The sequence below is a fragment of the Urocitellus parryii genome, chromosome 14 (assembly GCF_045843805.1).
Source record: "Urocitellus parryii isolate mUroPar1 chromosome 14, mUroPar1.hap1, whole genome shotgun sequence".
Classification (NCBI taxonomy): Eukaryota; Metazoa; Chordata; class Mammalia; order Rodentia; family Sciuridae; genus Urocitellus; species Urocitellus parryii.
In genome coordinates, this window is record NC_135544.1 from 41,111,643 (window position 1) to 41,137,724 (window position 26,082).

The 26,082-nt window shown below is 42.5% G+C and overlaps 1 protein-coding gene across 2 annotated transcripts in view; it reads left to right on the plus strand.

The window, feature by feature from the left end:
- Mfap3l (microfibril associated protein 3 like) overlaps positions 1-25,669 on the plus strand; it is a 37,584-nt gene extending 11,915 nt beyond the window's left edge. The window contains exons 2-3 of one of the 2 annotated variants that reach the window (XM_026389737.2): positions 10,015-10,441; positions 23,167-25,669. In XM_026389737.2, the coding sequence (XP_026245522.1) occupies positions 10,144-10,441; positions 23,167-24,098 (1,230 nt within the window). In that variant the 5' untranslated portion in view covers positions 10,015-10,143 and the 3' untranslated portion in view covers positions 24,099-25,669. The remainder of the gene's footprint in view (positions 1-10,014; positions 10,442-23,166) is intronic. The other variant, XM_026389738.2, reaches the window with a different exon arrangement.
- Positions 25,670-26,082: the final 413 nt, after the last annotated feature.

Sequence of the window (26,082 nt, forward strand, 5' to 3'; positions counted from 1 at the left end):
GCTCTTCTAAAATATATATGTATGCTGGGCACAGTGGCACATGCCTGTAATCCCAGTGGCTAGGAAGGCTAAAGCAGGCAGATCATGAGTTCAAAGCCAGCCTCAGCAAAAGCAAGGCACTAAGGAACTCAGTGAGACCCTGTCTCCAAATAAAATACAAAATAGGGCTGGGGATGTGGCTAGTGGTTGAGTGCCCCCGAGTTTAATGCCTGGTACTCCCCCCACCAAATAAAATAAAATATTCATGTATGATTTGGAATACCTTTCATCACTCTGGAACAACTTAAAAATTGCCTTTCTAGAACTAAGAGATTTTAACATACTGCCAAGCCTGTCTAGGCATGAGCAGTCACAGACTTTTTATTCTGGTTCTAAGCCACTAAATTAATTGCATGACCTGGGGAAATCACTTACCTTCTCTGGATGTCCATTTCACATATAAAGAAAAGACATCCAAGTTTTTGAAAAGATATTCAAGTTTTTCCAGGTCATGTGTTTCCAGGTCTATTAATTATAGAGGAAAACTTTTAATAGAATATTTTTCTCTTCCTCCTAATAAAGTTTTCTGATTTTTCTTCTCCATGAAAGACTGTAGTAACCGATCCCTTGAGCATGTCCCTTTCTGAGGAACAATCTTAACTGCCATTTACGTTTAGTTGGATACCTAACAATAGCTCACCTCCTTATTGAAGTGATTTTTTAAAATGATTGTATGACCCTGGATAACTTAAGCCTTATATTTCTAAGGCATTCATTTTGTATCATTCTTATCTTTTAATCAGAACAACATACCATGTGGGGGAAAAACGTGATAAAGATCCAAGAATGATTTCCTAATATGCACCATTAAAGTATCAAAAAGGGCATCTGGGTCTGTAGTTCATTTATTAGTTTGAAAAACAGTAATTTAAAACTTCATTTTTTTTGAAAAACATAAACTTTTGTGTATCAAAACATCTAACATAGTATCAAACTCTCCATAGGCTGTTAATATTAGTGTAGTTGGTCGACCATATGAGACCTTATGTTTTTCCCTGAGTTTAAACTGCCCATCTGGTAAAATCTTCACAGCAGTCCAGCAAGTTGGTGTATGTATTTTATTCTACCCCACAACAAGTGGTTGGAAATCATCCTAACTCTGCACAATCAATAAGTAAATGGCATACCAACAATACCACGAGGTTGCTCCTGGGTCTCTTTTTCTTCCTTTGTTCTGAGTACTCAGTAACATAGACCTTAAAATTTCTCATGATGTGCTGCCATATAGCCCTCATTTTGTGACAGTTCAACCATTTGAGTGTCACTGCTGCTGTTTGCCCTTGCAACATCCTCCATCAGGCAGATTTTCAGAAAGAGGACACCAGTGAAGTGAATGTGGATGTGAGGGGACCAGGCTGGAGCTACTGTGGACCCTGCGTGGCCACTGCTGGCACTCAGGCCTTCTCCCAAGTGTGGAGCCAGTAGATGGTGCTGCCCAAGGGGGTTGCTGGTTGAAAGGTGTCATTCACATATTCATGTGCATTCCACGAATAACACCAGGCTTTGGTTTTTTCAAATGAGACATTCCTAAGAGAATTATTGGTATAGTTCCAGACACTGCTGCTTGGGAGGTCTGATGTAAATCCTGTATATTCTAACTCCTGGGTCTCTTTTTCTTTCTTTCCTCTTCCCTTCTACTTTTAGTTCTGGGTCCTGCTTGCTATTTCTCTTCTTCTCCTTCTCCTCCTTCTTCTCCTTCTCCTTCTTCTTCTTCTCCTTCTTCTCCTTCTCCTCATTCTCCTTCTCCTTCTTCTTCTCCTTCTCCTTCTCCTTCTCCTTCTCCTTCTTCTTCTTCCCCTCCCCCTCCCCCTCCTCCCCCTCCTCCCCCTCTCCCCCTCCCCCCCTCCCCCCCTCCTCCTCCTCCTTCATATTGGGAATTGAACCCAAGGGTGTTTTATTATTTCTTTGTTTGCTGAGGCTGACCTCAAATTTGTAATCCTCCTGTCTCAGCCTCCAGAGTCACTGAGATTACAGGAGTACACCACACCTGACTCTCTTCTTTCCTTCCTGAAGTACATACTGTAGCAATTTCCTAGCATTGTCAGCCGCACTGACCTTCACAGGGTGTTGTATCTAAGCGGAACTAGACATATCTCAGCCTCCTTGCAAAGCCTGTGTGTGCGACATCCATCATTATCTCCACCAGCCTACTTCCTCCTCTATTCTCCCACACACCATTGAGTGATGCCTAATTAATACACTTCTCTAGTTGCATCACGTTCTCCCTAATCACCATTTCGTTGAATATATTGTTCCTCTTTGGGGTCAACTTCTCTCTCTCAGCCCATTTGGTGACTCCTTTATAATTAAAGTGTCAATTCTAAAAGGTTTTCCTGGCTCTTCCAGACTACCGTGATCTCTCCACTGTGCCCCCGTGGATCCTAGACACGCCTCTGATGAGGCAGATGTCTCACCATCCTATAACTGTTGACGAGATTTTCAGATGGCCAGGGCTGAGGACTGGTTTACCTTGTGCTTTTGATCCCTGGGGGGTACCTGGTGCAAAGCCCTTTTTTCATTTGGTGTGTGTTGATTTGGGATCGAATTGATTCCCTTTTCTGTGCTTCTAGAAGGGACCTAAAAGCAGTGCACTTCCTTCCTACCATCTTAAGACCAGCGATGATATCAACATTGGAAATAAAACAGGATCGGGTCCTTGTCGCCCTCGTGTTGAGTTTGAACGACTGAGAAAGGTCAAGGCAAGAGCAACAAGTTTTAGTTAAAGGATAGAACAGAGAGAGGAGAGAGACAGAGACAGAGACTCCTCCACAGAGGAGGGGGTCCAAAGCTGGTACCCGAGGGACTGGGAGTATCCTGCCCCTTTTATCCTTTCTTTTCATGCCCTCTCCTGTCTTGCCTACCTGACCAAAAGGTGGGAAAGGAGCCTTCCAGGGGTACCTCTCTATATCTTCCCAGGAAGGGAGGAAGGGAGCCACACAGGAAGTACTTCATTAACAACTCCTTATTGGGAGGAATAATTCCCCGGAGGCAGGTAACCTTGGCAACAGGTTAGAGGCGGAAGTTCTCTGGAGGTATTAGCATTTTATTTCCTTTTGAACCAGCCCCCATCTTCCTGAACTAGTCATTCATTATCTTTGTGGACCATCTGTCCTTTTGCCCCACCCCTTAATTTGACTTGGATATTTGTAGGATCAGAGCCATTGGGAATCTCTGTACCCAGATAAACTAGAACATGTCAAAGAAAGAAAGAAAGGACAGAGGACCTGTCTTCCTATAATACCACTGGGCATCCAGAGAAAACATAACTAGATTGGTGCCGCCCCTGGGGTTATTCATTGAAATTCCACAAATGTCTTGGCCTTTGACTTTGATTTCCATAGTCCATATTCAGAGATCACCTTAACAACCTAAAATTTTAGTATATGGTGGTCTTGAGAGAGACAGACAGACACAGAGACTCCTCTGTCTGTTAAGTGAGACAGAATGAGCCAGTAAGAATTTTGGTGTTACAATTTTTTTTCTCTGAAATGATTCAAATCATTTTTAATTTTAAAAGATCTGTGTGGATATTTGTAGTGAATTGTGACATAGGAGAAAGAAATTTGAAGTTAGCTGTTAGTCATGACTTTGTATTTTAATGCCTCTAATTCCTGTGAGGTTGCATGCATTGCCTCCTTTCTTCCTCAGTGGAAACCTATCAAGAAGTGTCTTTAAGCCAAAGGCCATTTTTGTGTTTGAGCATCATTCATGCACAGAAAATCCTGATGACTCTCAATATGTTGTGACAAAATCCAGTTGTGTAACTGTATAAGTTATTCATCATAGTGGATGGGGAGATGCTAGCATTAACACTGCCAAGAGAAAACAATAATGTATATTCATGTAGTTCAGAACACTTGTAAACAAGAAGCCCTTTCTCTACCAACTCCAGAAATGCATGGGCAGTGGACTTGTTGATTATAGGTAGAGAAGCAAGAAATAAGACTCAAGCTTTTCATTAACCATCTTTAGGTAAAATAAAGCTGTGGGGAGATAAGGAAGAGGTAGAATTAAAGAAGCAACGTTGTGATGTTTGCTAAATATTATCTCTTCGCCCCGGGTTTGTAGAAAATATTCTCTGAAAGTCTTCCCAAAGCCCATGAGCGAACACATCGAGCTTAACAATCTGTGCATTGTAGCTCTGGCTAAACCTCGATTTGCAATCTGTGGTCTTTGTTCTTGAATTTTGAAGGAGTGGGATTTAAGCAGCTGGATCACAGTACTCAAGGTTTTCTCTTGGGGGATGAGCCAGTGTTAGAGTGCTATTAACTTTATACCGTGCTGTCTGTTGGAAGATCCCTGACTGAAAGGCTAAAATAAGGTCACCTTAGAATATTCCCCAACATCCAGAGTCACACAGTGTCCTAGGTTCTTCAGGCAACGCTTTGTAATTCACTCTAAGCAGTTGTCACTGGAGTCCACGTAAGTGTGGCATCGTGTAGCACGTGTGGCAATGTCATTTGGGTGCCTCCCATTGAGGAAACCCTGCAGAATTGTATGAGAGTTTCTGCCAGCCAGGGGCTCTCCTTGAAGGTGAGAAGATGTTTCCTGAACATTAAAACGTAAGTTCAATATCACATGCAGGGAGGATTATCAGAAGTTCTGACACTCTACAGATGCCATGTTGCAGGGCGGGGGGGTGGGGGGGGGGAACCAGAAGGATGTGACCCTCTATGAGCCCTGGACTTGTAGTGGGGGGGAAGGTGATGGATACTGGGTAGGCCTTCAACAACCTAATTGTCCCTAATTATCTCCCAGGTATCCAGCGTCCCTTCCACCTGCTCATCCCCAAACCCACTCCTGGAGATTAGGCTGAAATGCTCTGTCTCTCTACCCCTGGCTGGATCATGAGTGGATGTGGCCTATGAGTTACTGAGCTCTGTAGCATTCCCCAGCCCCTAAGTCCCTGGCAGGGTGCCCAGCACATAACAAATGCTTTTTTTATAAAAAAATCACAACTGAAAGGGTATGGTACATGATACAGTGAATTCTTACTAAAACTATTAATTCATTTGTGGTAGTCAATTCAATGCTTTATTTTAAAAAATAGATATTCACAGTTTTTAGAGTTAAAAATGCTTCAATACAGTCTGTAAATTGTGCATCATTTTCTATCCCTTAGTAACTTTAAAATGGCACAGGATGGGAGTAAGAATGGAGAAGAGAGGGGAAACCATTTCCCACATTAAAATGAGCACATCTCTGTCTCTGTACCTCTTGAGGATTCTAAGAAACTAGTTGCCACTTCTGAATAGTCAATATTCCAGCCCAAAGTGCCTACTGACATTATTAAAATATCATAGCACAGCAGTAACCCCTTCTTTTTATTCTTGCTAGCACACTGTATTTGAAAGTAAAACACCAAAACTTGAAAATAGCTCTTGACTTATACATTTTAAAATTCAGTTTGATCTTGCATTTGTTACATTCTCCCTAATGGTGAAAAAAAAAATGTGTATTAATTCCACGTATTTGCTAGGACCTATCTCCTACGTGTCTTGTCTCTGATTCTCTTTCCCTCAACTCGAGGTACTTAGTCAGGCATCTCCTCTGGCCTAGGCATCAGGAGTCAAAGAGAAGTGACACCAGCTCTTGCCTTCAGGATACTCACTGTAATTTGAGCTCAGAGGGACAGCTCACACTTTTTCAGACTTGAGTCCCTGCAAAGGACCCTGTGCCGGATGTCGTCTGTAATGACATCTGGGGGTGGGACAATAGTCAAGAAAGTATCAAACAAAACCCAAACAAGGTATATTTTTTAAATGACATAACTTAAAAATAGACTGAAATTGCCCAGTTCCAGTAAAAGATGCTTTGTACATGCTGCTAATAATTCTTGTTTACCAAGCCAAGCAGTAAGTATTGGATGTACATTTGATCACGAATCCTTATCATCATCCTGTGCTTGGTTAAGTACTTAACCAAAAACACACAGCCAATCAATGTGTTTAGGACCCCAATCCTGGCCCCTTCTGTCAAAACCTTTGGCTGTGCTCCTGATGACTCTTCTATATTGAACATGTCATCTTACAACCGCCTGATAAAAGGAAACCACAAGTTCAGCCAAGTAAAGAAATACATTTCCAGAGTCACAGCAGTATCTGGGGTGCAACCGCAGCTTGTGCTATCTCCCTCTGCCAGGGTTTCTGCTGGTAGGGAGATGTGCCAGTCACTAAGGCACCCAGGCAGTGAAGTCAGGAGGGGAGTATGGAAATCCACCCACCAAGGAAACTCTCTTCTACTGAAAAATTATGCAGTCTAAAGCTAATTTATTACCACCAGAGATTGCATACCAGATGGAATCATCATTTCTGCCCTTGGATAGATCTGTTTCAGCAAGTTCATGGAACACCTTGTGTGTTGGGAGCATGGTCATGTAGTGTTGGCATGAGGATGGACATTACACATCAGCAGAATGTAATAATGAGTTTAGGGACAGACCCGCCCATCCATGGTGGTTTCTGACCAGAAGGCAACATAGTCCATTGAAGAAAGAAGAGTATTTTGCACAGATGGTCCTGAAACAACTGGATATCCATATGGGGAGAAAATGAAACTTAACTCTTTGGGGGAATACACAAAAATAACAGCACTGGACCCATAGGAACACTGAAACTGGGATGGGGCGCCAGGGGACTTTTAGTGGTGATAGGAATGTTCTGCATCTTGTCCATGGTGGTAGTTACATGGATGTGTAAATTTGTCAAAATTCATTGAAATGCATGCCTAAAATAGGCATCTTTATTATACATAAATTATGCCACAGTCAACTTGATTTTTAAAAAGAAATAATACCCTGTAATAACTCCCTGGCTTAAAATTTCCCAGTGATCACTGAATAAGATCCAAACTCCTTGCTCTGGCCTACAGAGTCTCAGGTGATCTAGGTCTGTCCACTTCTCCAGCCCATCCTGCAGTGCTCCTTCCCTTGTTTGCTTCCCCTGGGTATTGACTTTGATTGTTCTTCTCAAAGCACTCTTCACCCCAGTCTTAGTATCACTGGTCCTGGCTCAGGGGCCACCTCCTCAGGAGAGTCCTCCCTGCCTGCCTCACTCAGCACTGAGCCCATGGTGGTGTGTTTTTCAAAGTGTTCATCCCTAACTGAAATCCTTGTTGACACATGTGCTTCATCTGTTGTCTGTTTCAAGGTCTTTCTTGTCTTCTCTTGTCTCCTCAGGACCAAAAATATTGATATTCAATAAATATTTTTGAATTGATAAAAAGCAAAAAAAAAAAAATTCAGATTTTATAATGCAGGCACTGTTGCCAATTTTACCACTGTAAAAATCCAGGTAATAGATTGGTACCTCCAGCAGTGGTTATAGGCACTCGATGGGAAGCAAGAAAAACTGAAGGTGGGCAGATCATGCAGAAGGCTGGCACATGGTTTCTGGTGAGAAACTGGAGAGGCCTGAACTGAGGCTTACCACCACACAATTTTTGATAAGAGGAGATGGCAATGATGGAACAAATCCAGGCAGTATTTAAAAAGTGAAATCAACAATGTGTGATTCAGTGTTCTGGGAGCATACAATGGAGGAACGGAGGATATACCCAGGCACAGCACAAATGGTGGTCCCTAGAACTAAAAATAGGCATCCAAATCCCCCCAAAACCTATAAAATCTCACTGAACCAAAGACCAGGACTCACTCCCTGGGACCGCTGTGTTGGGAATGGTTGTGAGTCCAGGCTCGAGCTTGCAATAAAGACTCTTGTGTGATTGCACTGAAAAAAAAAAATAGGCATCCGAGAAACGTGGCATGTTTTGTAGATGATGAGTTCAGTTTTGCTGCATTAAATTGTCAGTAAGACATCTAGGGTCCAGGTTAAAGACATCCAATGGGAAATTGGTCCCATCAATCTAAAATCAGAAAGAGGACTGAGAACGTGGACTTGGGAGTTGTTAGGTTGTGAGTGGAGCAAAGGCCGGGGATGGGAACTTGGAAAGAGCTGTGGATCAACAGAAGAGGCCAGTGAAATTCTGGAGGTAATGAGAGCAATCCGAAGGTGAGTGAGGAAGCCTGGGAGAGTTTTGAGAAAGAATGGTTAACAGTTTCAATTGCCACAAATATTTGGTAAGGAGAGGATGAGAACTTGGTAACTAGGAATGACAGGTAGCCCTGAACAAGAGCTGTTGAAGGAAAAAAACAGATAAAATTCTGAAAACAGTAGTTTGAGGAGTAGTGAATGGCAGGTGAGGGATTTAACATAAGGCACAGGATGCTTTCCAAAAGGTAGGAAGATGGATAGAGGGAATTCATGCCTGCACGTTTTAGTACAGAAGAAAGGGGGTGTTGGTTTGTTTTGAAAACGTAGGAATACCGCTGTGCCAAGATGGTTGATTGGCAAGCTGAAGATGCCCATACCAGTAAGGAAACAGGAGACTGAGCAGGCTGAGCACTGGCAAGCAAACTGCCAGATGTCACTGAGGGCCCGGTGAGGTCGGAGATCATTCCTTCATTTTGGAAATAATTACTTGGTTGTGCGGTTCTCTCCAGTGTGTTCCAGCCTCTGGGGTGTAGGAGCTCGGATAACAGGTTTGATCAAAGTCATGGACTGACAGAGTACATGTGCATGAAGACAGGAACTGAGGACTTGGGGGATTGTAGTCTATATGATTTGAGTCTGGACTGAGACAGAAACAAAGCTTACAGATCAGAAGGGGGCAAAGAGACAGAGACTGAGAAAAACAGAAGTGCTAGAAAGCATCAGGCACACCTGTTAATTCCTGCTACAGGAGGCTGAGGCAGGACGATCACAAGTTCAACGCCAGCATGAGCAACTTAGGGAGACTCTGCCTCAAAATAAAAAGAAAAAAAGCTGGGGATGTAGCTCAGAGATGGAGCACCCCTGGCCCAGTACCAAAACGAAACAAACAAACACAACAAAACCTGGAAAGCCTAGTGAGGGGAGTAATATCTGGAAGGATGGCCAATTACAGTTAAAAGATGATTTATTTAGAACTTCATAATTACTTGGAACTTCAGAACTTAGAATTTGTAGACTAGGTGTGGCTGCAGAATTAGTGATTAGAATGAAGAATTGAGTAGGTGAAGGTTAGCTCTTTGGACATGGAAGCGTAGCCACCCTAAGTGCCACCCCACACATCCTGATGATGCCCCCTGCCTCTAGGAGGCAGATGGGTATTGAAACCAGGGGATTTTGTGTGTGTGTGTGTGTGTGTGTGTGTGTGAGAGAGAGAGAGAGAGAGAGAGAGAGAGAGAGAGAGAGAGGCAGAGAGTTCACAGGTGCAGGGGAAATTGCATGAGGTGCAGGGAAGGAATGTCCTGGAAGTCATAATGGTAAGTTCTGAGAATGGCAGACTCATTCCAGAGAGTCCTTCCAAATGCTGGCTGACCTGGAGCAGGAAGCAGTGAGATAGGCTGGAAGCCATGTTTACTGGAAGAGACTAGGAAACACCTCCAGTGATCAATAAGGTCACAATGAAGACAGGTGACGGGTTAGAAAGAAACCTTGTAATGCTGTATGAAAGAAGCCTCAATTTTTGAACTCCATGAAATAAGGTAACATCAATGTAAAAGGAATATATTTGTTCCTACTAAGAGCTATATTTTTTAAAAATTTTTTTTAGTTGTAGATGGACACAATATCTCCATTTATTTATTTATTTATTTTTATGTGATGCTGAGGATCAAACCCAGGGCCTCACGCGTGCAAGGTAAGCGCGCCACCACTGAGCTACAACCCGAGCCCTATAAGAGCTATCTGTTTTAACAGCAAAAAGTAGCAAAGTTTTACTGTTTAAAATTTCTGTGAAAAATAGAACTTAACATCGGAACACCTTCTGGATTTGTGTCTTGTTTAAAAATGATGTGGGTTTGTATTTTAGCTGGATTGCTAACTTTTTATAAATGGTATCTTTTTAAATTTTTTTTATTCTTTTACAAATAGCATTTGAAAGTATAAATGCTAATATTTATGTGTGTGTGTGTGGTTTTTCTTCTTTTAACAGGTTCTTAATGAAGCACCAACTCCATGGATCCAGGACAGGTTTGCCCCATGGCCCGTTCTGAACAGTGTGCTGTCTGAGACAAGATTCCATTGGCAAACCATCTATTGCCTTACCGAGCAAGCAAAGAAGATGGATCAATTGAAGAGCCATCTGACTTTGTGCTTTCTACCTTCTGTGCCCTTTTTAATCCTCATGTCCACTCTAGCAACTGCGGAGAGTGTGACTAACAGCACTTTAAATGGCACTGACGTGGTCTCGGGCTCCGTGCCCGTTATCATCACCAGAACCGACCATATCATAGTCAAGGAAGGGAACAGTGCCTTGATTAATTGTAGTGTTTATGGCAACCCTGAACTGCAGTTTAAGTGGTATAACTCCATTGGCAAGCTGCTGAAGGAAGAAGAGGATGAAAAGGAGAAAGGAGGAGGTAGGCTTTGAATATCATAAAATATAAGCACAGACTTGCAGGCCAGCACCCTTCATGCTAGTTGTTCTCATAGAAATCACTTAAAAATGCTATTTTGTCTTGTTTTTCAGAGGCAAGAGAGAGAATATATATTCTTAAAAATCCAAAGCAGTAATTAATTCATTTTTTCACTCCTTGATGAGAAAATAAAAGGCAAACATGGAAGTCTTTTAAAGGCTTCTTGGAATTCTATAATGAACTCGAAACCATTATAGAGACCCTAAGGACACGTTCCGTTTGTAAGGGAGTCTTGTTTTCTTTCGTGGAAATGGCTCGTATAAACAATATAGCAGTTGTTTATCATTGAATGTCAGTTTAATTCATCCACTGGGGACTTGAAGACCACGCTTCTTTAAAGAAATCTCTGTGCCAATTCTCAGCCCCTGGCAGTGGCCATCTCATGTTCCTGGGGACCTGGCTGAAGTTTCCCGACTGAGGCCAAGAGGGAAGGAGGATGCAATCCTAAGAATGGCACAGGACAGTAGAAGAATGCTGGGTTTTTAATGAATGAGTTTCTGACCAAAAAGTGTGAATGACCTTCCTAAGCCCAGCCAGAGAGAGGATGGAGTCCTGGGGCATCCGTACACTTCTTGTTTTAGATGTGAGAAGTAATTGTCTGAACACCCAGGGCTGATCTGATTGACCTGAAGGAGTTAATCTACTTTCCTCAGCATTTCGCTGTGTGATAAAGTAGGGCAGGGGGGTGGGGGAGTAAAAAGATCATTGTTCTGGAGTGGCAGATTATTCCTGTATTTCATTCCTGTTGGGCCCTCCCCTTTAACCAGTGAACAATCCCCAGAAGAGCTTCTGCTCCAGGAAAACCTACATTTTTAATCTCTTTCCTTCATTTTATCTTAATTGCTCCAAAAAAAGAATCGAGGCTAATGCCTCCTAACTCCTCAGGAGTTAAGTGAATGGAATTTTCTTGCAATTACATACTTCGGTCACAGCCTGCCGTGTTCCCAATGGTTAAGGCGGCCAGAAGTCTAGCAGCCTGGGATGTGGGCTTTCGTAATGCTATAACTGACATTGCTTTGGGTTAGCTATCCAAGACTGTACAGTATAATAAAACTTCTTCCCTTAAGTCAAAATATTATATATTGTGGATCATGGATGTTTAAGCTGAGGGTGGAAATCTTTCCCCTTTGAGTAAAATTGTAGGACCATAGGAATTTCCAGCTAAAAGGGCCTTGACCAGACACTACAGTTCAAATCCCCCTTTACTGACATTTTCCCCAAGGTCCTGCTGTTAATTAAGTGGGTATGACTAGAGCCATAGATAATGAGAGCCGAATGCTGAGGGAACACCCCACCCCCACCCCCACTGATTTCCATTTCTACCACCCCTTCCTCCACGACTGTACGTCAGAAGGATGTGACATCACACTTATGAAAGCTGGGTGGTAGCTATGGTAACAGGCACACTCAGGCCTCTGTAGCTTACCAGATCTTTCTGTAATGTAGGGCCACTGCTAAGATATCAGGGTGACTGAATTGAGGGGAACAAGGACTCCAAGCCTGAATCTACCTTTCACATGGACCCTGAAGCAAAGGTTATCCATGGGTGTTGAAGAGTTGGTTGCTAAGTCAGAATAGCATCATGCTGGGGCCTAAATTTTACTCACAACTCTTTGAGCATTATTCCAAAGTTGTACCTAAAATGTGTGAAGTCTTCATTGAAAAGGTCCTTATAACTGTGGACTCACTATTGGCAAGCAGATGCTATTCATTCGTCATCTGCATATTGAGGAGTTGAACTAGATGATGGTCATATTTGGCTCACTTTTCTTCATTTGTGGATGCTCAGATGGTCGTTAGCGGCAACCTGTCAGTGAACTCCAAGCTCTTGGTTGCTCTTTGAAAGCCTTTGACATAGAGAACTACTCTATCGGAACTTAGCACTCTTGTAGCCAGCAGCCATGCTGTGTTAACCGTTTTAAGTTCATAAGGTACACTTTTGATTTTTAAAAAGCACTCACAATACTAGGACTTGATGTTCCAGCTCAGCTTTTATAATTATAATGCATAATATTAGTAATTTCAGTGCAGAAATTACATCAGGTACTACACAAAGCATTACACCTACCAACCAAGCAATACATAGAAAATAGCAGAAATGAGAGCTTAAATATTAGAACTCAGAGCTAGAATGGCCTGTTAAAGAACCCATAATCCTTAACTTTTCACTACTGATGGAGGAACTGTCAATTTCATAATACAGACATAGATCTCAATTTTCAAACCAATAGGCTAGAAATTTAAATGGAGCCATATTTAACTTATAACTCAACAGAGTTGAATATGGAGTGAAAAATAATGCTGACATCCCAGCACCTTACCTAGGTACACTAGGACTACCATTAAAACCAAACTAAAAAAAAATCAAGGTAATCATCATTAACAACTACTGTCACTCACTAAGCCCCTGTACTAAGTACAAATACTGTACTAAGTAGAGTATTGTTTCTAATCCTTACGACAAGCATGGCAGTGGGCGTTATTAATCCTCCCATATAGAGATGAGAAACTGGGTCAATGGGGCAGACATTACACAACCAGAGCATGGCCAGCTGGTGTTGATTCTCCCTCTGTGCCACAGTATCTGCTTGCCCTTAAGGTTGCAGAAATACTGTAGGGCAGCTAACCCAGCCTCAGGAAATGTGGGAGGAACCTCTGGGTGGAAGAGGCATCGTGACAGGGTTAGACAGGGTGAGAATTGGTGCCACGGTGTCTGCACATGACACACACTCACAACAGCATTTAGTATCACCTAGTGAGCTGCTCATGGAACACGCTACCACTCACTTGCTTTGTGATGGAGCCAGGAAAGAAATATTTCCATTTCTCGCTGCTCATGCTGAGAAAGTAAGATAGCTGTTATTCATGCCAGTCTCGCCAGTCCTAGACAGAATGGGCTATTTCCTGTCACTGGCCGGAGCAGCAGCTGGTTCACTTGGCTTCTCTGGTGCCTATCACTTCACTTTCACAGGGTCAGGAGGAGTGAATGTGTAATATACATCTGGAAGGAGATTATTTTTGGTAGCTCACCTTCTGGAGTTGTTGGGGACGGTCCATCATCCATATTACAGAAGTAGCTCAGAATTCAAACAACAGGAATAACCCCAAATGGCCACAATACCTGCTGTTCTCTGTTTGCCTTTTACTAGAGGTAGAGTAGAAATGTGTAGTTGCCAGGAAGTGTTATGAAAAAGCCCCAATTATTTCAAGTACTAGTAAGCCACTGTATTTTTGCCACGGCTTCTTACTGTGACTTTAAACCATTGAAATTTACATTAGCACTTTTAAGGTATGATAAGTAAGTGTTTCAAGAAAGCTGGCTGGGGCCAGAGCAGTGGTACTGGCCTGTTAATACCAGCAATTCCAGAGACAGGGGCAGGAGGATCACAAGTTCAAGGCCAACCTCAGCAACATAGTGAAACCCTGTCTCAAAATAGAAAATGAAAAGGTCTGGAAATGTAGTTCAGTAGTAGACACCCTTGAGTTTAGTCCCCAATCCCCAGTACAAAAAGGAGAGAGAGAGAACAAACCAGCTAGTATAGACCCTTATAAACACTGTGAATTTTTCATACTCCTGTAACATCCTGTCACCAAAAATAATTAAGTCCTTTTTTGGGGGGAGGGGGGCGGTACCAGGGGTTGAACTCAGGGGCACATCCCCAGCCCTGTTTGGTATTTTACTTAGAGACAAGGGCTCACCGAGTTGCTTAGCGCCTCCCTTTTGCTGAGGCTGACTTTGAACTCCAGATCCTCCTGCCTCAGCCTCTGGAGCCACCACCACTTTAATGAAAAGGCACATGAGTCAGCTGAGTTGTATAAAGTTCACAGTGGTCAGGGCTGCTGCTCTGGTATTGTGGAATTCATTAGTATCAATTTTACCTTTAGTTTACATTGTTATTTTTGTGTGCATGTGTGAACTTTTTAATAAGCTGTGAAACTCATTTTAACTGGTTCTGGGAGAGACAACAAGCCACAGTTTTCTCATTTATGAAATACAGATAAGACTTTTGTACTACCTACCGAGTGGGGTTTTGAGTCTTGAAAAAACTATTGTTCATACTTAACATAGTACTTGGAACATACCAAGCTCTCAGGAGATGGCAGCCATTGTTATTATTCTAATGGTGGTTATTATTATTCTAATGGTAGTAATGTTTTATGATATCCTCACAATAATAGATTTCAAATGCTAAAATCCCAGTTTCTTCTCATAGCATGTTTTGTAAAGAAAAGAAATTGTTTTCTGGGTTATTTCTTAATTCTCAAACTCAATTTCTCAATCTTTTAAAAACTTTTAGTAAACACCCAAAAAAATCAATAACCCTTACATGTTATTTGAAATTTCAAAATAATGGTATAACCACAATGGTAGCAAGTTTGTAAATTGCTCCTTCAGAGGACTCCTTTCCCAGTGCATCACTTTTGTGTAAAAGGTGCCCTTTGATTTCCAATATCCTTCCATCTCTGAAAAGCAGAGTATGTGGAAATTTCAAAGGATACACAGCTGACACAGGATAAGCTTTATATTTGCCAATCCAGTGATTCTGAACCCGAACCTGTTTTCCACCCAGAGCCCATAAGGGCCAAATCTGAAGACATTTCTGGTTATCAAAATAGAGAATGCAGTTTGGGGGGAGGGGGATGATGTTACCAGGTAGAAGCCAGAGATGCTGCCAAACAGCCTACAGTGTACAGGAGAGACCTCTACAGTGTACAGCAAAGTATTATCCAGCCCAGAATGCTTCAGTGCCAAGATTGAGAACCCTGCTCAACCAAAGGAACACCCTTTGGCTAACTGAAAGGAAACCTTCCAAGTAGATTTTCAAGTCAGATGTTTGAACCCATAATGTAGTTTTCCATAAGAAGGGTATAACTTATGGTATGGTTTGTTTTCAAAATTCAACCATATTAAGGGCTAACCTGGGAACTACCACTTTGTGTGTTTCCTTAGAAAGTTGTGCTCCCTTTGGGATGTGAGCCCATATAGCTTCAGTCTTAGTAGTAAAAAGAACCCTCCAGCTCCATCTCCAATACAGATAACAGCAGAGATTCCCAAATAGGAAGTTATTCCGATAAAGCAATTATAGGGTGCTCTTGTTTGGGGAGACTACCTGTAGATACCATCAGAAAAGACTATTGCTAACCCACATGGAACTACATGCTTGGCACTTTTAAAAAAAAAAAAATAAAACGACTAGATCAAATTAGCTAGAGGATCCGATGTTTCCTTTTCCAGAATGTAAAAAGGCTTTAGGTTCTTTTCAGATATTAATACCTTTAAGCATAACAGAACTGCAGGTTCTAAACAGCAAAATTTTTCCACCCCCACCTTCCTGAGCTGAAAGCTGAGCTGAGCCTGTGTTGTCCCAGGCTACCTCTGCTCCACATGACATAGAAAATAGCTTGTTCGAGTTGCCCTGGTATTCTCTGAAGAGGTCTCTTAGGAGGCTTGGTGGGTGCAGGTGGGAGCGCGAGAGCCCTTGCAGCTTGTGGTATTTACAGCCTGACTCTTTGCAGTGGCTTCAAGGAGCTGTCATCTACTGCAGAAGCCTTGAAACAGGTGCAGCCATGCAGTACTAAATTTGTTTTCAATTCTATTTTGTAAAAAGGCATGGATCCTTTCTCTTCAGTAGTCTATATTTCACATAGTGCAAAACATGCGCCACATTTATTGGCACAAACACCATTTTTTGTGCCAATTTGAAGAATGTCAATTTAGTGCGAGAACTCGTTCAAGTGAATATTCTGTTCATGTTTGCGTAAACATGGGTCAGAACTCTCACCACCTGAATATTTTTATGTACATTGATTTCAAGAAAATAGCACATTTGTTATGGTAGATTGAACTCTCCTCCTTGGAAAGCCAGGGTTATGTGTAACTTAAGAGTCCAAGTAGCTAAAGGAGATTGTGAACAGAGTTTTAATCTGTTTATCCCACTCTTTGGGGATCTAGATAAACCATGCGTTGGTTTGTTTATACATTCATATTCACCAATATATGATATCTCTGAGGACAAAAATCCTTTCCTTCAAATAAGTAATTTGTGGAAAGTTCTACGAGCTTGGCATTTGGGCATACTGTTAATTTTCAATGCTTAGTGATTCTCCAGAAAAGCTGGGACGATTTAGGATTTCAGTAAACATGGTTTTTGGAGAAAAACTGATTGCAGAGTCTCTGTATAGTCTAGACTGTCCCTGTAGTTTTTCAGTTCCTGTGTGTGTTAGTTAATACTGCTCATTTCTATGCAGCAGTAATCTGATCAGAAGTTGTTTGCATAAGCAATAGATAGTTCTGCTGGTGCCATATATTGGTTGCATATTGAGTCACAGTAACCCCTATTGCACAGGATTTCTTGCTATTTTTAAGTTTAGCTGCAGCCATGTGATGCTATTAATCTTTTTGCTAAAAGGTCTATCTGACACTGCTCCATTGGTATCACACTGTGCCATAATGTGTGCAGGCCACCATGCTGAGCACATTTATGCCAAGTTAGTCACCTTCCTGGTATGGGACAGAGCTATGGCTTCTCACAGAGACATTTGGCAGGGAAAGAAAGCTCTAGAACTACATTATTTTGAAAAGGAGATTATTTTTCATTATCTTGATTTTCTTGCATTCATTAATGTATGAATTGCCAGTTTAGGCTTGCCTGATTTGATGAATTTCAAGGAGTCTAAAAGTGAGTCATAAGTTAAATTCATTTTAAATTTTGTTGGATGCCTCCAAATCAACCTTCCAAAGGTTTGACCAGCCTATCTTCTTCCTGCATTGCCTGGGAGTATTCTTTTCCCCACAGTTTCAGCAAGATAATGTGTAATCAATGACCTTATTTTAGCAATATGAAAGGTCAACTTTACTTTGACACCTTTTAATTTTAATTTATTTAATCAGTAGTAATCTTGTATACTTTGACACCATTTGCATTCACTGTTTTGTGGTTACCTATTCATATCCTTTTCCCATTTTTTTTTCACATTTCCCCGATTCTCTCTCTTTTTTATATATATATTTGAATCAAATGAGGTATAATTTCTCATTTTTCTGAGTGTACAGATTTCAGAATCACATTGAGGGGAGGGGAGGGGAGGGGAAGAGGGGATAAAAAGGGCAGCAGAATAAAATAGACACTAGTATTGCTATATGTATATACGTGACTGTATGACCTTTTTCCATTTTCTTCTTTTGGGTTTTTGTCTTGACTTGCTTAATTCACAGGAGTTCTTTAAATTTTATAGTCATTAAACATTTGTCTGTCAAATATCCTAGAATCTCCCAGCCATTTGCTTTTAGCTTTTCTGTAATATGATGTTTTATAGTGCAAAAAAAATCTTGATTTTGGAGGAAATCTGCATTTTCCTATATAAGCTTCTGAGATTTTTTTTTTTAAGGCACTGGGGATTAAACCCAGGAGCACTTTACCACTGAGCTACATCCCCAGAGCACCCCCCCCCCTTTTTAAATTTTGTCTTGCTAAGTTGCTTAGGACCTCTTTGAGTTGCTGAGGATGGTTTCACTTGAAGTTGGAGATTTTCTGGCCTCATCCTCCTGGGGTGCTGGGATTACAGGCATGCACAACCATGCCTGCACACTTCTGATATTCTTCAGATGCTTAAAAAAAGGTTTTTCTATCCCAAATTTATAGAAAAATATTTTATATCTTCTATTAATCTACTTTTAGTTTCACATTTGTATCTTCAGAGTACTTGAAATTTGTTCTACATTTCATAAGATAGGGGTTGTTGACCTTTAGTTTTTGTCAAGTGACCAGACTGTTACCCCAATAGAGTATCCATCCCCACTGATTTGAAATGCTGTCTTCCTCATTTAAAAAACCCCTATACTTAGCTCCATCTGCTTTCAGACTTTCAGGTTTTCCTCACCAACTTAAGCAGGGATCAGAGATAGCTTTCTTGGGGGACTAAGGGAGATACGAAGGTGGGGTTTGAACTGGGCTAATGGGTCAGGCAGGGAGTTGACGCAGGGAGGTAGGAGAGGCAGAGAGGAAGTGGGTGGGAAGGTCCTGGGACCCCTTTGGACAGGGAATAAGACAGGTCTGTCTGGGAAAGCTCATGGCAAATGAGGTACAAAGGTAGAAGGGGCAGCTGCCCTTCTCCCGGATAAATACAGAGCTCCCATCGTGGGACTCTCCCGTGATCTGGCCCTGCGTTCCTCTCCAGCCTTGTCTCCATCCAAACCCCCACCCCTCAGTTTTACACGTGGTTTGTCAGCTGCAGCAGCCCCCACGTGTTGCTGCTCCTGCTCCCAAGCTCCCTCCCTCCCCCATCCCCCTCTGGACTGGAGTCCTTGTGTTCCCGTCCCTCTTCTCCCTGCAGGGGCTTAGCGCTGCCCCCTGCTAGGAAGCCCCTCCCCTCTCCCACCCCATCCTCCTGCTCACCCCCAGCGCAGGCACTGGACCTGGCTGCGGGAATCTGTTTCCCTGTTGGGCTGGGTGGTTTTTGTAGTCAGGAATCGCTTCTTACTCATCTTTGTACTCTGATCCTCTAGCGTGGAGCCTGGTACACGGACAATTTGTTCAGTGAGATCCATTGACTGAGCGAACAAGATAAAAAAAAAAAAAAAAGATCGCTGCCCTTCTAAAAATGTCAGCTTTGTTGTGTAGAATAGCGCGGGCACCGCAGTTACAGCTCAGACACACATCTGCAAGGAGAGATTGTCCCCACCGCTCACATGCAGGGGGTTTCTGGGGGGAAGACTGACGGATTCCTGGGTGATCTCCTGTTATGCAACAACGCACATGCAGCATTTAGTATGTGCCTCACCTTACAAGACAGCAGTGGGGGAGAGAAGGGGTGAGGAAGTTCCAAGGGACATTATAATTTCAGCAAGGCATAGGAAGTGAATAAGGAGCTGGTGGGAAGAATGCTTTACATACAGGTCTACCTTGTTATATTCATGGTTAAGTCTACCTCTTTTATTGCCTCCAAAATCATCACCTCCAGAACTGACTTGGCATGAGCTGCTGGCAGTTCAGGTATTTATTTGTACAGAAGCAGTGAAGCTTCATGAAAATTCAAAGCATAGCTTTGACATTCCTATTCAGTTACAGTTTAAACTAGTTGGGAACATCAAGTTGTATATACTTGCTTCATGTGGGTAGTACTGAAGATCCTGTGACAGTCATCATGCATGTGTGTGTGTGTATGTGTGTGTGTGTGTGTGTATATATGTAATTTTTATCTTTTAATGTCTGGCAGCCAAAGCCAGAACCCTTCCAGAACAAGTCTCATGGCAAGGTACTTTTAGACTGAGATGCATGTCCTCAAAATGTTCCTGGCTGGGCAGGTACAGTGTGGAGATTCTTCTTAGTCTGCCCCAACCTGGTGGAAGAAGACCCAGAACAGAATGTGGGATATCTTACTAGTCAAGTTTTCAGAGCTCTATGCAGTAGTAGAGCATGCAGAAATCTAGTTTTCACTAATCCAAGGGGAAGGTGAGGCTGAGAGAAAGTATTTAGAGCCTTAATTTCTAGAAAGGAATGAATGTATGTATCAACATAGAGAGACAGACATGTATAACCTTTGAAGTTGGAAGGTCAGAACTCTACTGACATAGTCCTTGGATGTGCATGTGTAAGTGTGTGTGTGCATGTGTGTGCGCGCGCTGTACTTGTTTTGCCTTCTGAAAACTTTAGACTTGTTTGATGGTCTGCTAATAGAATCTGTAATCCAGGTCACATACTCATTTCACCATATCACACATGAACAGAATCCTAAATGGCATTCATAATACCTTAATCCATCAAATAAGTGTGTGTGTGTGTGTGTGTGTGTGTGTGTGTGTGTGTGTGTGTTCTAGAGGAATCTAGTAAAGGACTGAAAACTGAAGAGTTGTTTCAATGCCTTTGTCCTACATTAGAACAAGAAATTGCTGGCAGAGAACTGTGATTTCAGCCATTTGACTAGGGTTTTGGTAATAACTCAACTGTTGTAGGATCATAGTATGTGAATTCATATTTGTCATGGCTTATAGTGAAGTTAAAGATGCATGGCTGGTCTTCAGACTTTAAGAACAAAAGAGAGTAAGTGTGGGATATAGTATCTAAGAAGTGTTATTCTAGGGATCCACAGTCCTGGGCTAAGAATCAGAATATGTTCCCCAAGTCATTCTTCATCTGCCAAACATCTCACACTCTTCCCAGAATGAACCACTGGTATTGGCTAGTTAGACTGAGTTTGATTCCAAACTATGTCCTTTTTAACACAGTAACAACAAACTTTTGAAGTATCTACAAGTTGTCTGTGTTCAACTGCTTGGTTCCAGGTTAGATACAGTTCCACAATTAAAATCATCTTGGAAAAGAACTATGGAGGTCAAGTTCAGAAACATTTTAAAATATTCAGTAGAGAAAAACATCCATACCTTGTAACCAGTATGTATTTTTGTGTTTTCTTTTTCTCTAACAATTAGATAAAATTACCATTAAAACTGTTATTCAGATATAGGGAAAAAAACTTTTATGTTTCTACCAGATGCTTCTTTTATTTAGTGTTCTCTTCTGCTTTTCTTCTTTTCGCCCAAGAATATACCACTGTGTCCTTGTGCTTACAGGGTGCTTACAGGGTTTCTCCATAAAACGGTTTGGGGAAAAGGAAGAGATAAGCAAATTGATCCTAGTCATTCCCCACAGAAGTAACTGCACCTTCTGAATGTCCTGCACCCTATTTCCTACTTTATTTCCCAACAAAAGGGGGAAGATAAATATGAGAAATTCCCACAAGTCTAGTCTATAAATCTCTGGAATCCAGTTCCTTCCATATAGAATAAGCTTTCCATCAACCAGTGTGTTTCCCATTCTTGCCATGGTCTATTTTATAAAACGTGCAAATATAAAATTAGACAACAGTAACTTCCCTGGCCCAAGTCATGTATATTTGAATTAATCTGCAACTGAAGAATCAAAATTCATGCTCAGGGAAGAAGAGCTGTGGAAAGCTCACCCATGAATGAGAGAGAATGTCACAGACTAGATACTGGGTAGGTGTAGCCTTCCCAAACCAGTGTTGTCTATTCCTGGGGGCAGTACACTGGCTGAATTGTTGGAAACATGTTACTGAGGGATGCCAGGAGCCACTCTTCACTGATGTCCTTTCAGAAGGCACAGTAATGTGTCATCATCTACCAAGAGGCCTCCTGCCAGGTTCACCACAGCCAGTGAGCCAGTAGCACAAGTGGCTACAGGAAGGTACCTCGCTGCCCCTTTGGGCCTCTTCAGGAATGTTCCTTGGCACAGAGGACACTGGAATAGAACAGGCCTTCTGTTGCTGCATTCCACAGTTGTATGAGACCCTGGTCACTTACGTGCTTGAGAGTTTTTTGGGTTTTGTTTGTTTTTAAGCGTGCTGATTTGGGGAAGCATGAAGCTTTTAATTAGAAGTAAAAGTCATTGCCATAAGGGAAAGAAAGAAGTAAAATAAAATGCAGAGTAGATACTTTTTTAAAAGCTGTGGCTTAAACTGTCACGACTTTGAGTAGAGGTTTCTCAGGGTTGGCTCAGGGAATTACAGTGCTCTTACCAAGAAATATGTGCCTGCTCCTTAGAACTCCCAAGAGGCCTGGTGTGGAGACTCCTTGCTCTATAGGACAGCCCAGGGAGGTAGTTGGATTTCATTTCTCACTCAGCCCCAAGACCCCGGAAGTAAACCTAGTGTCGTGTTTCCCAGGGGTCTCCTGAGCTGCCGGTAAACTAAGAATGAATGGAGAACGTCGCTGGATTCAGAACCTCACTCCCAAAGCAGCACAAGATCCTTTCCAGGGAGGGGATGGAAGAATTGCATTTTTCAAAGTGCATTCTTTCTTGTCAGGCTGATTTTCCTTGTCATGGGCCTAATTTATTTGCAAGGCTAAAAGCAAACCGATAGGAATTCATACCCAGCCTCTGAACCGTCACATTATCAGCCTGTAACTTGAAGTCGACTAGAGTATTCATTGCAGATTGTCAAAATTCATGACATAAATTGTGTTCCAGTTAACTGAGATTGTAGAAGGATAAGATCAATCTCAAATATGAGAAACCCAAGTAAACAATTATAATTGATTTACTCCCGATTCGATATTGAATCTTACATGCTTTATCTTCTGAGAGGCATTAAAATCCTCAGGGAATATATGTATTCAGTAGTCATGCTCACAGGCAGTCCAGAAAATCAGATGCTACGGTTAAGGAGTTCTTTTCTAAGAGCCATGTTTTCCAGATCGTTCCTCTCATTTTCCACTAGGATGTGGAGTTGCGCCATATTGTGTGGTAGTGAAGAACACAGCCTTGGGACTAGAGCCCTTGCCTGGCAATGCGTGGGGCCTTGAGTTCAATCCCAAGCACCACAAAAAAGGAAACAAGAAAAAAGAATACAGCCTCTTCATTGAATACACGTTCGCTCTTCTAGTTTTTACTACTTCCAAACATGTAGCCTGGGGAAGACTGTTTAATGGGGGCCTTGTTTTCTTTATCCTATAAAGTGGGGCCAGGACTAGCATCGCCTCACTGAGCGGGTATAGAGATGAAACGAATTCATACGTGTCACTGGCACATAGTGAGCACATTGAGCCAGTGTCCCTTGTTACTGTTACGAGATGTTTTTTGGAAATCCAGTGTATGTCTGTAGTAACGGGGACTCTCTGTCCTTGGTTCTCATCTCTTCTCTCCTGACAGGAAAGTGGCAGATGCTCAGTGGCGGCCTCCTGAACATCACCAAGGTGTCCTTCTCAGACCGCGGGAAATACACATGCGTGGCTTCTAACATCTACGGCACTGTGAACAACACGGTGACCCTGAGAGTCATCTTTACCTCTGGAGACATGGGCGTCTACTACATGGTTGTCTGCCTCGTGGCCTTCACCATCGTCATGATCCTCAACATCACCCGCCTGTGCATGATGAGCAGCCACCTGAAGAAGACCGAGAAAGCCATCAACGAGTTCTTTAGGACAGAAGGTGCAGAGAAGCTGCAGAAGGCCTTTGAGATCGCCAAGCGGATCCCCATCATCACCTCAGCCAAAACCCTAGAGCTTGCCAAAGTCACCCAGTTCAAAACCATGGAGTTCGCCCGTTACATCGAAGAGCTGGCCAGGAGTGTGCCTCTGCCTCCCCTCATCATGAACTGCAGGACCATCATGGAGGAAATCATGGAAGTGGTTGGACTGGAGGAGCAGGGACAGAATTTTGTAAGGCACACCCCAGAAGGCCAGGAGGCCACCGACGGGGATGAGGTGTTCACCATCCCCAACTCTCTGAAGCGGAGTGACTCTCCCACTGCTGACTCGGACGCCTCCTCGCTGCACGAACAGCCCCAGCAGATTGCCATCAAGGTGTCCGTTCACCCCCAGTCCAAAAAGGATCACATGGACGACCAAGAGGGGGTACCGTTTGAGGTCAGAGATGAAGAGGAGACAGAACCCTCAGCCGAGCGTTCCCCGGAGACTGCAGAACCTTCTACAGATATCACATCCACCGAGCTCACATCCGAAGAGCCGACACCTGTGGAGGTGTCAGACCGAGGCCTGCCACCAGCTCACCTGGAAGTCACAGAGCCAGCCGTGACACGTGACAAAAACACCTGCATTATTTACGAAAGCCATGTCTAATAGCAACTCCGAAAAGCTATGCATATCGAGAAAATCAGGGGCTGCTCCTTGTAACACAGATGTAGTTCGCACTTGCCGCTAAGCCTTACCAGGAGACTCATCCCTGTAGGTAGGAGTGAGACCATGGGAAAAGGGGAGACAGCTGCGCACAGGTTACGTGACTGGCACCTCCTCCGTAGAAAGGAGGCGAGAAAGATCAGGGTGCAGAATTGATAAGTGTTACACAGAAGGTATCCGTCCCTGTGATATGAATTTTAGAATTGGCCATTTTCTGCCAAACCCCTATAATTGGCGATGCCCTTCTGGCAAAGAGTACACTACTGTAAGATATTCCTGAGTTCCAGAGCTCTGTCCAATGCATCGGCATTGCTTTTCCTTTTAAAAATTATAGGTCTGCTGCAATAGCAAACGCACGTACATGGGTTTGTTGCACTTTCTTCTCAGTTTTATTTATGTTCACTGTTCCTTTATAACAGAGTAGTTGATATTATATTAATACTAATTGCTCTTTCTGATGGAGTCCTCTTTATCACCTTCACTTTTATTTTTCTCCGGAAAGGTTTACCTCAGAGGCTTTGGTATCAGTCACCCATTCCAGGACTGATATCTGCAAGTCATTTGTAATGTTCCAAAGTAGTTGCTAGGATCATTATTATTATTTTTTTTTCATTCCCCAGGTCTGTTTTCATACTTTGCTTTTGTTTGTTTGTTTCCAATGAAGCTGCTCTAATGAAACTGAGAAATACTTGGCCCCAGAATCGCACTTTAATAGTCAAATAAAAAATGTGTTTACCTGTCCAATTCTGAGAGCCTTTTGGGGAGCTCAGCCGAGGTGTGGAGGGAGATTGTAAAAGGTTAAATATACCCACTCTGCTCATGAAAACTATTTACACTGAAGTAACATCATCCTCCAAACCAAGACTGGTTCTTTACCTGGAAAATTGATCGCTTCCAAAGACAGAGTCATTTCATGAATTCCTATAGGTCACAGAGTCTTGGCATCTCAGAAGGGTTTGCAGGACCACGCACTGTCAGTCAACTAAAACACTTGACTTAGGGCCATAAATACAAGGATCAATGAAGTGCATAACCAGGTCCATTTGTGTAAACGACCTACTGACTTCCTGGTTCTTGAAAGGGAGAGTGAATGACTAGGGTGATGGCATAGAGAACCATGCCATCAAGTTTTATGCCAAAATTATTGAATTATTAATCCCACAGGGCAGCGTGATGTTATGGAAAGAAGATAAAACTAGTCATCCAGAGGCTTAATATTTCCCTGACTGTGCCAATAACTGGCTGCCTGGCATGGGGCAAGTCTGGACCTCACTCTCCCTGTCTGTAAGAGGGGGCAGACTAGATGAGCTCCGAACGCCATCACTCTCTCAGAGACCAATATTAACATCTTCAGTCTTTTTCACAATTACTCTAAAGATTTTTTGCTTTCATCCCTGGGTTCTCCAAATATTTTTATGCTGCATTACTCAAATAAAGAGAATTAGTTTTGAAAAACCATAGCATTTTAAACAAATTGTGGAATCTCCTCCCCCACCCCACCCCCCAGAAATCATTAGGACCACTTCTAGAATTTAGACTCAGTCTTAGGATGAGTGGTATTTTACTACATCTTCATGTAAAGCAAAGGAGTGAGTCATGGCCGTATCAAGTGTGATGAGCATCTGGGGCTGTGAAGTCAGAGGTTAAATGGGCCACAGTGAGAGAGCAGACCCACAGAGTCTTCACTCTCACCATCGGGGGAAGTGATCTTGGAAAGGTCCCTTCTTCCTGGGTTTAATCTTTTTTCATCTGTAAAACATGCAGGCAGTGTTCAGTGGTCCATTACAGCCCTCAAGTTCAAACAGAGTTTTATGGAATGTTTTCAATCCTCAGTAATCCCCATTGCACAAGAAAAGAACAAATGGGAGCAAAAATGGGTGCATGAGACTGGATGCTCCTGTGATCCATACTTCACCTTAAAGGTGTC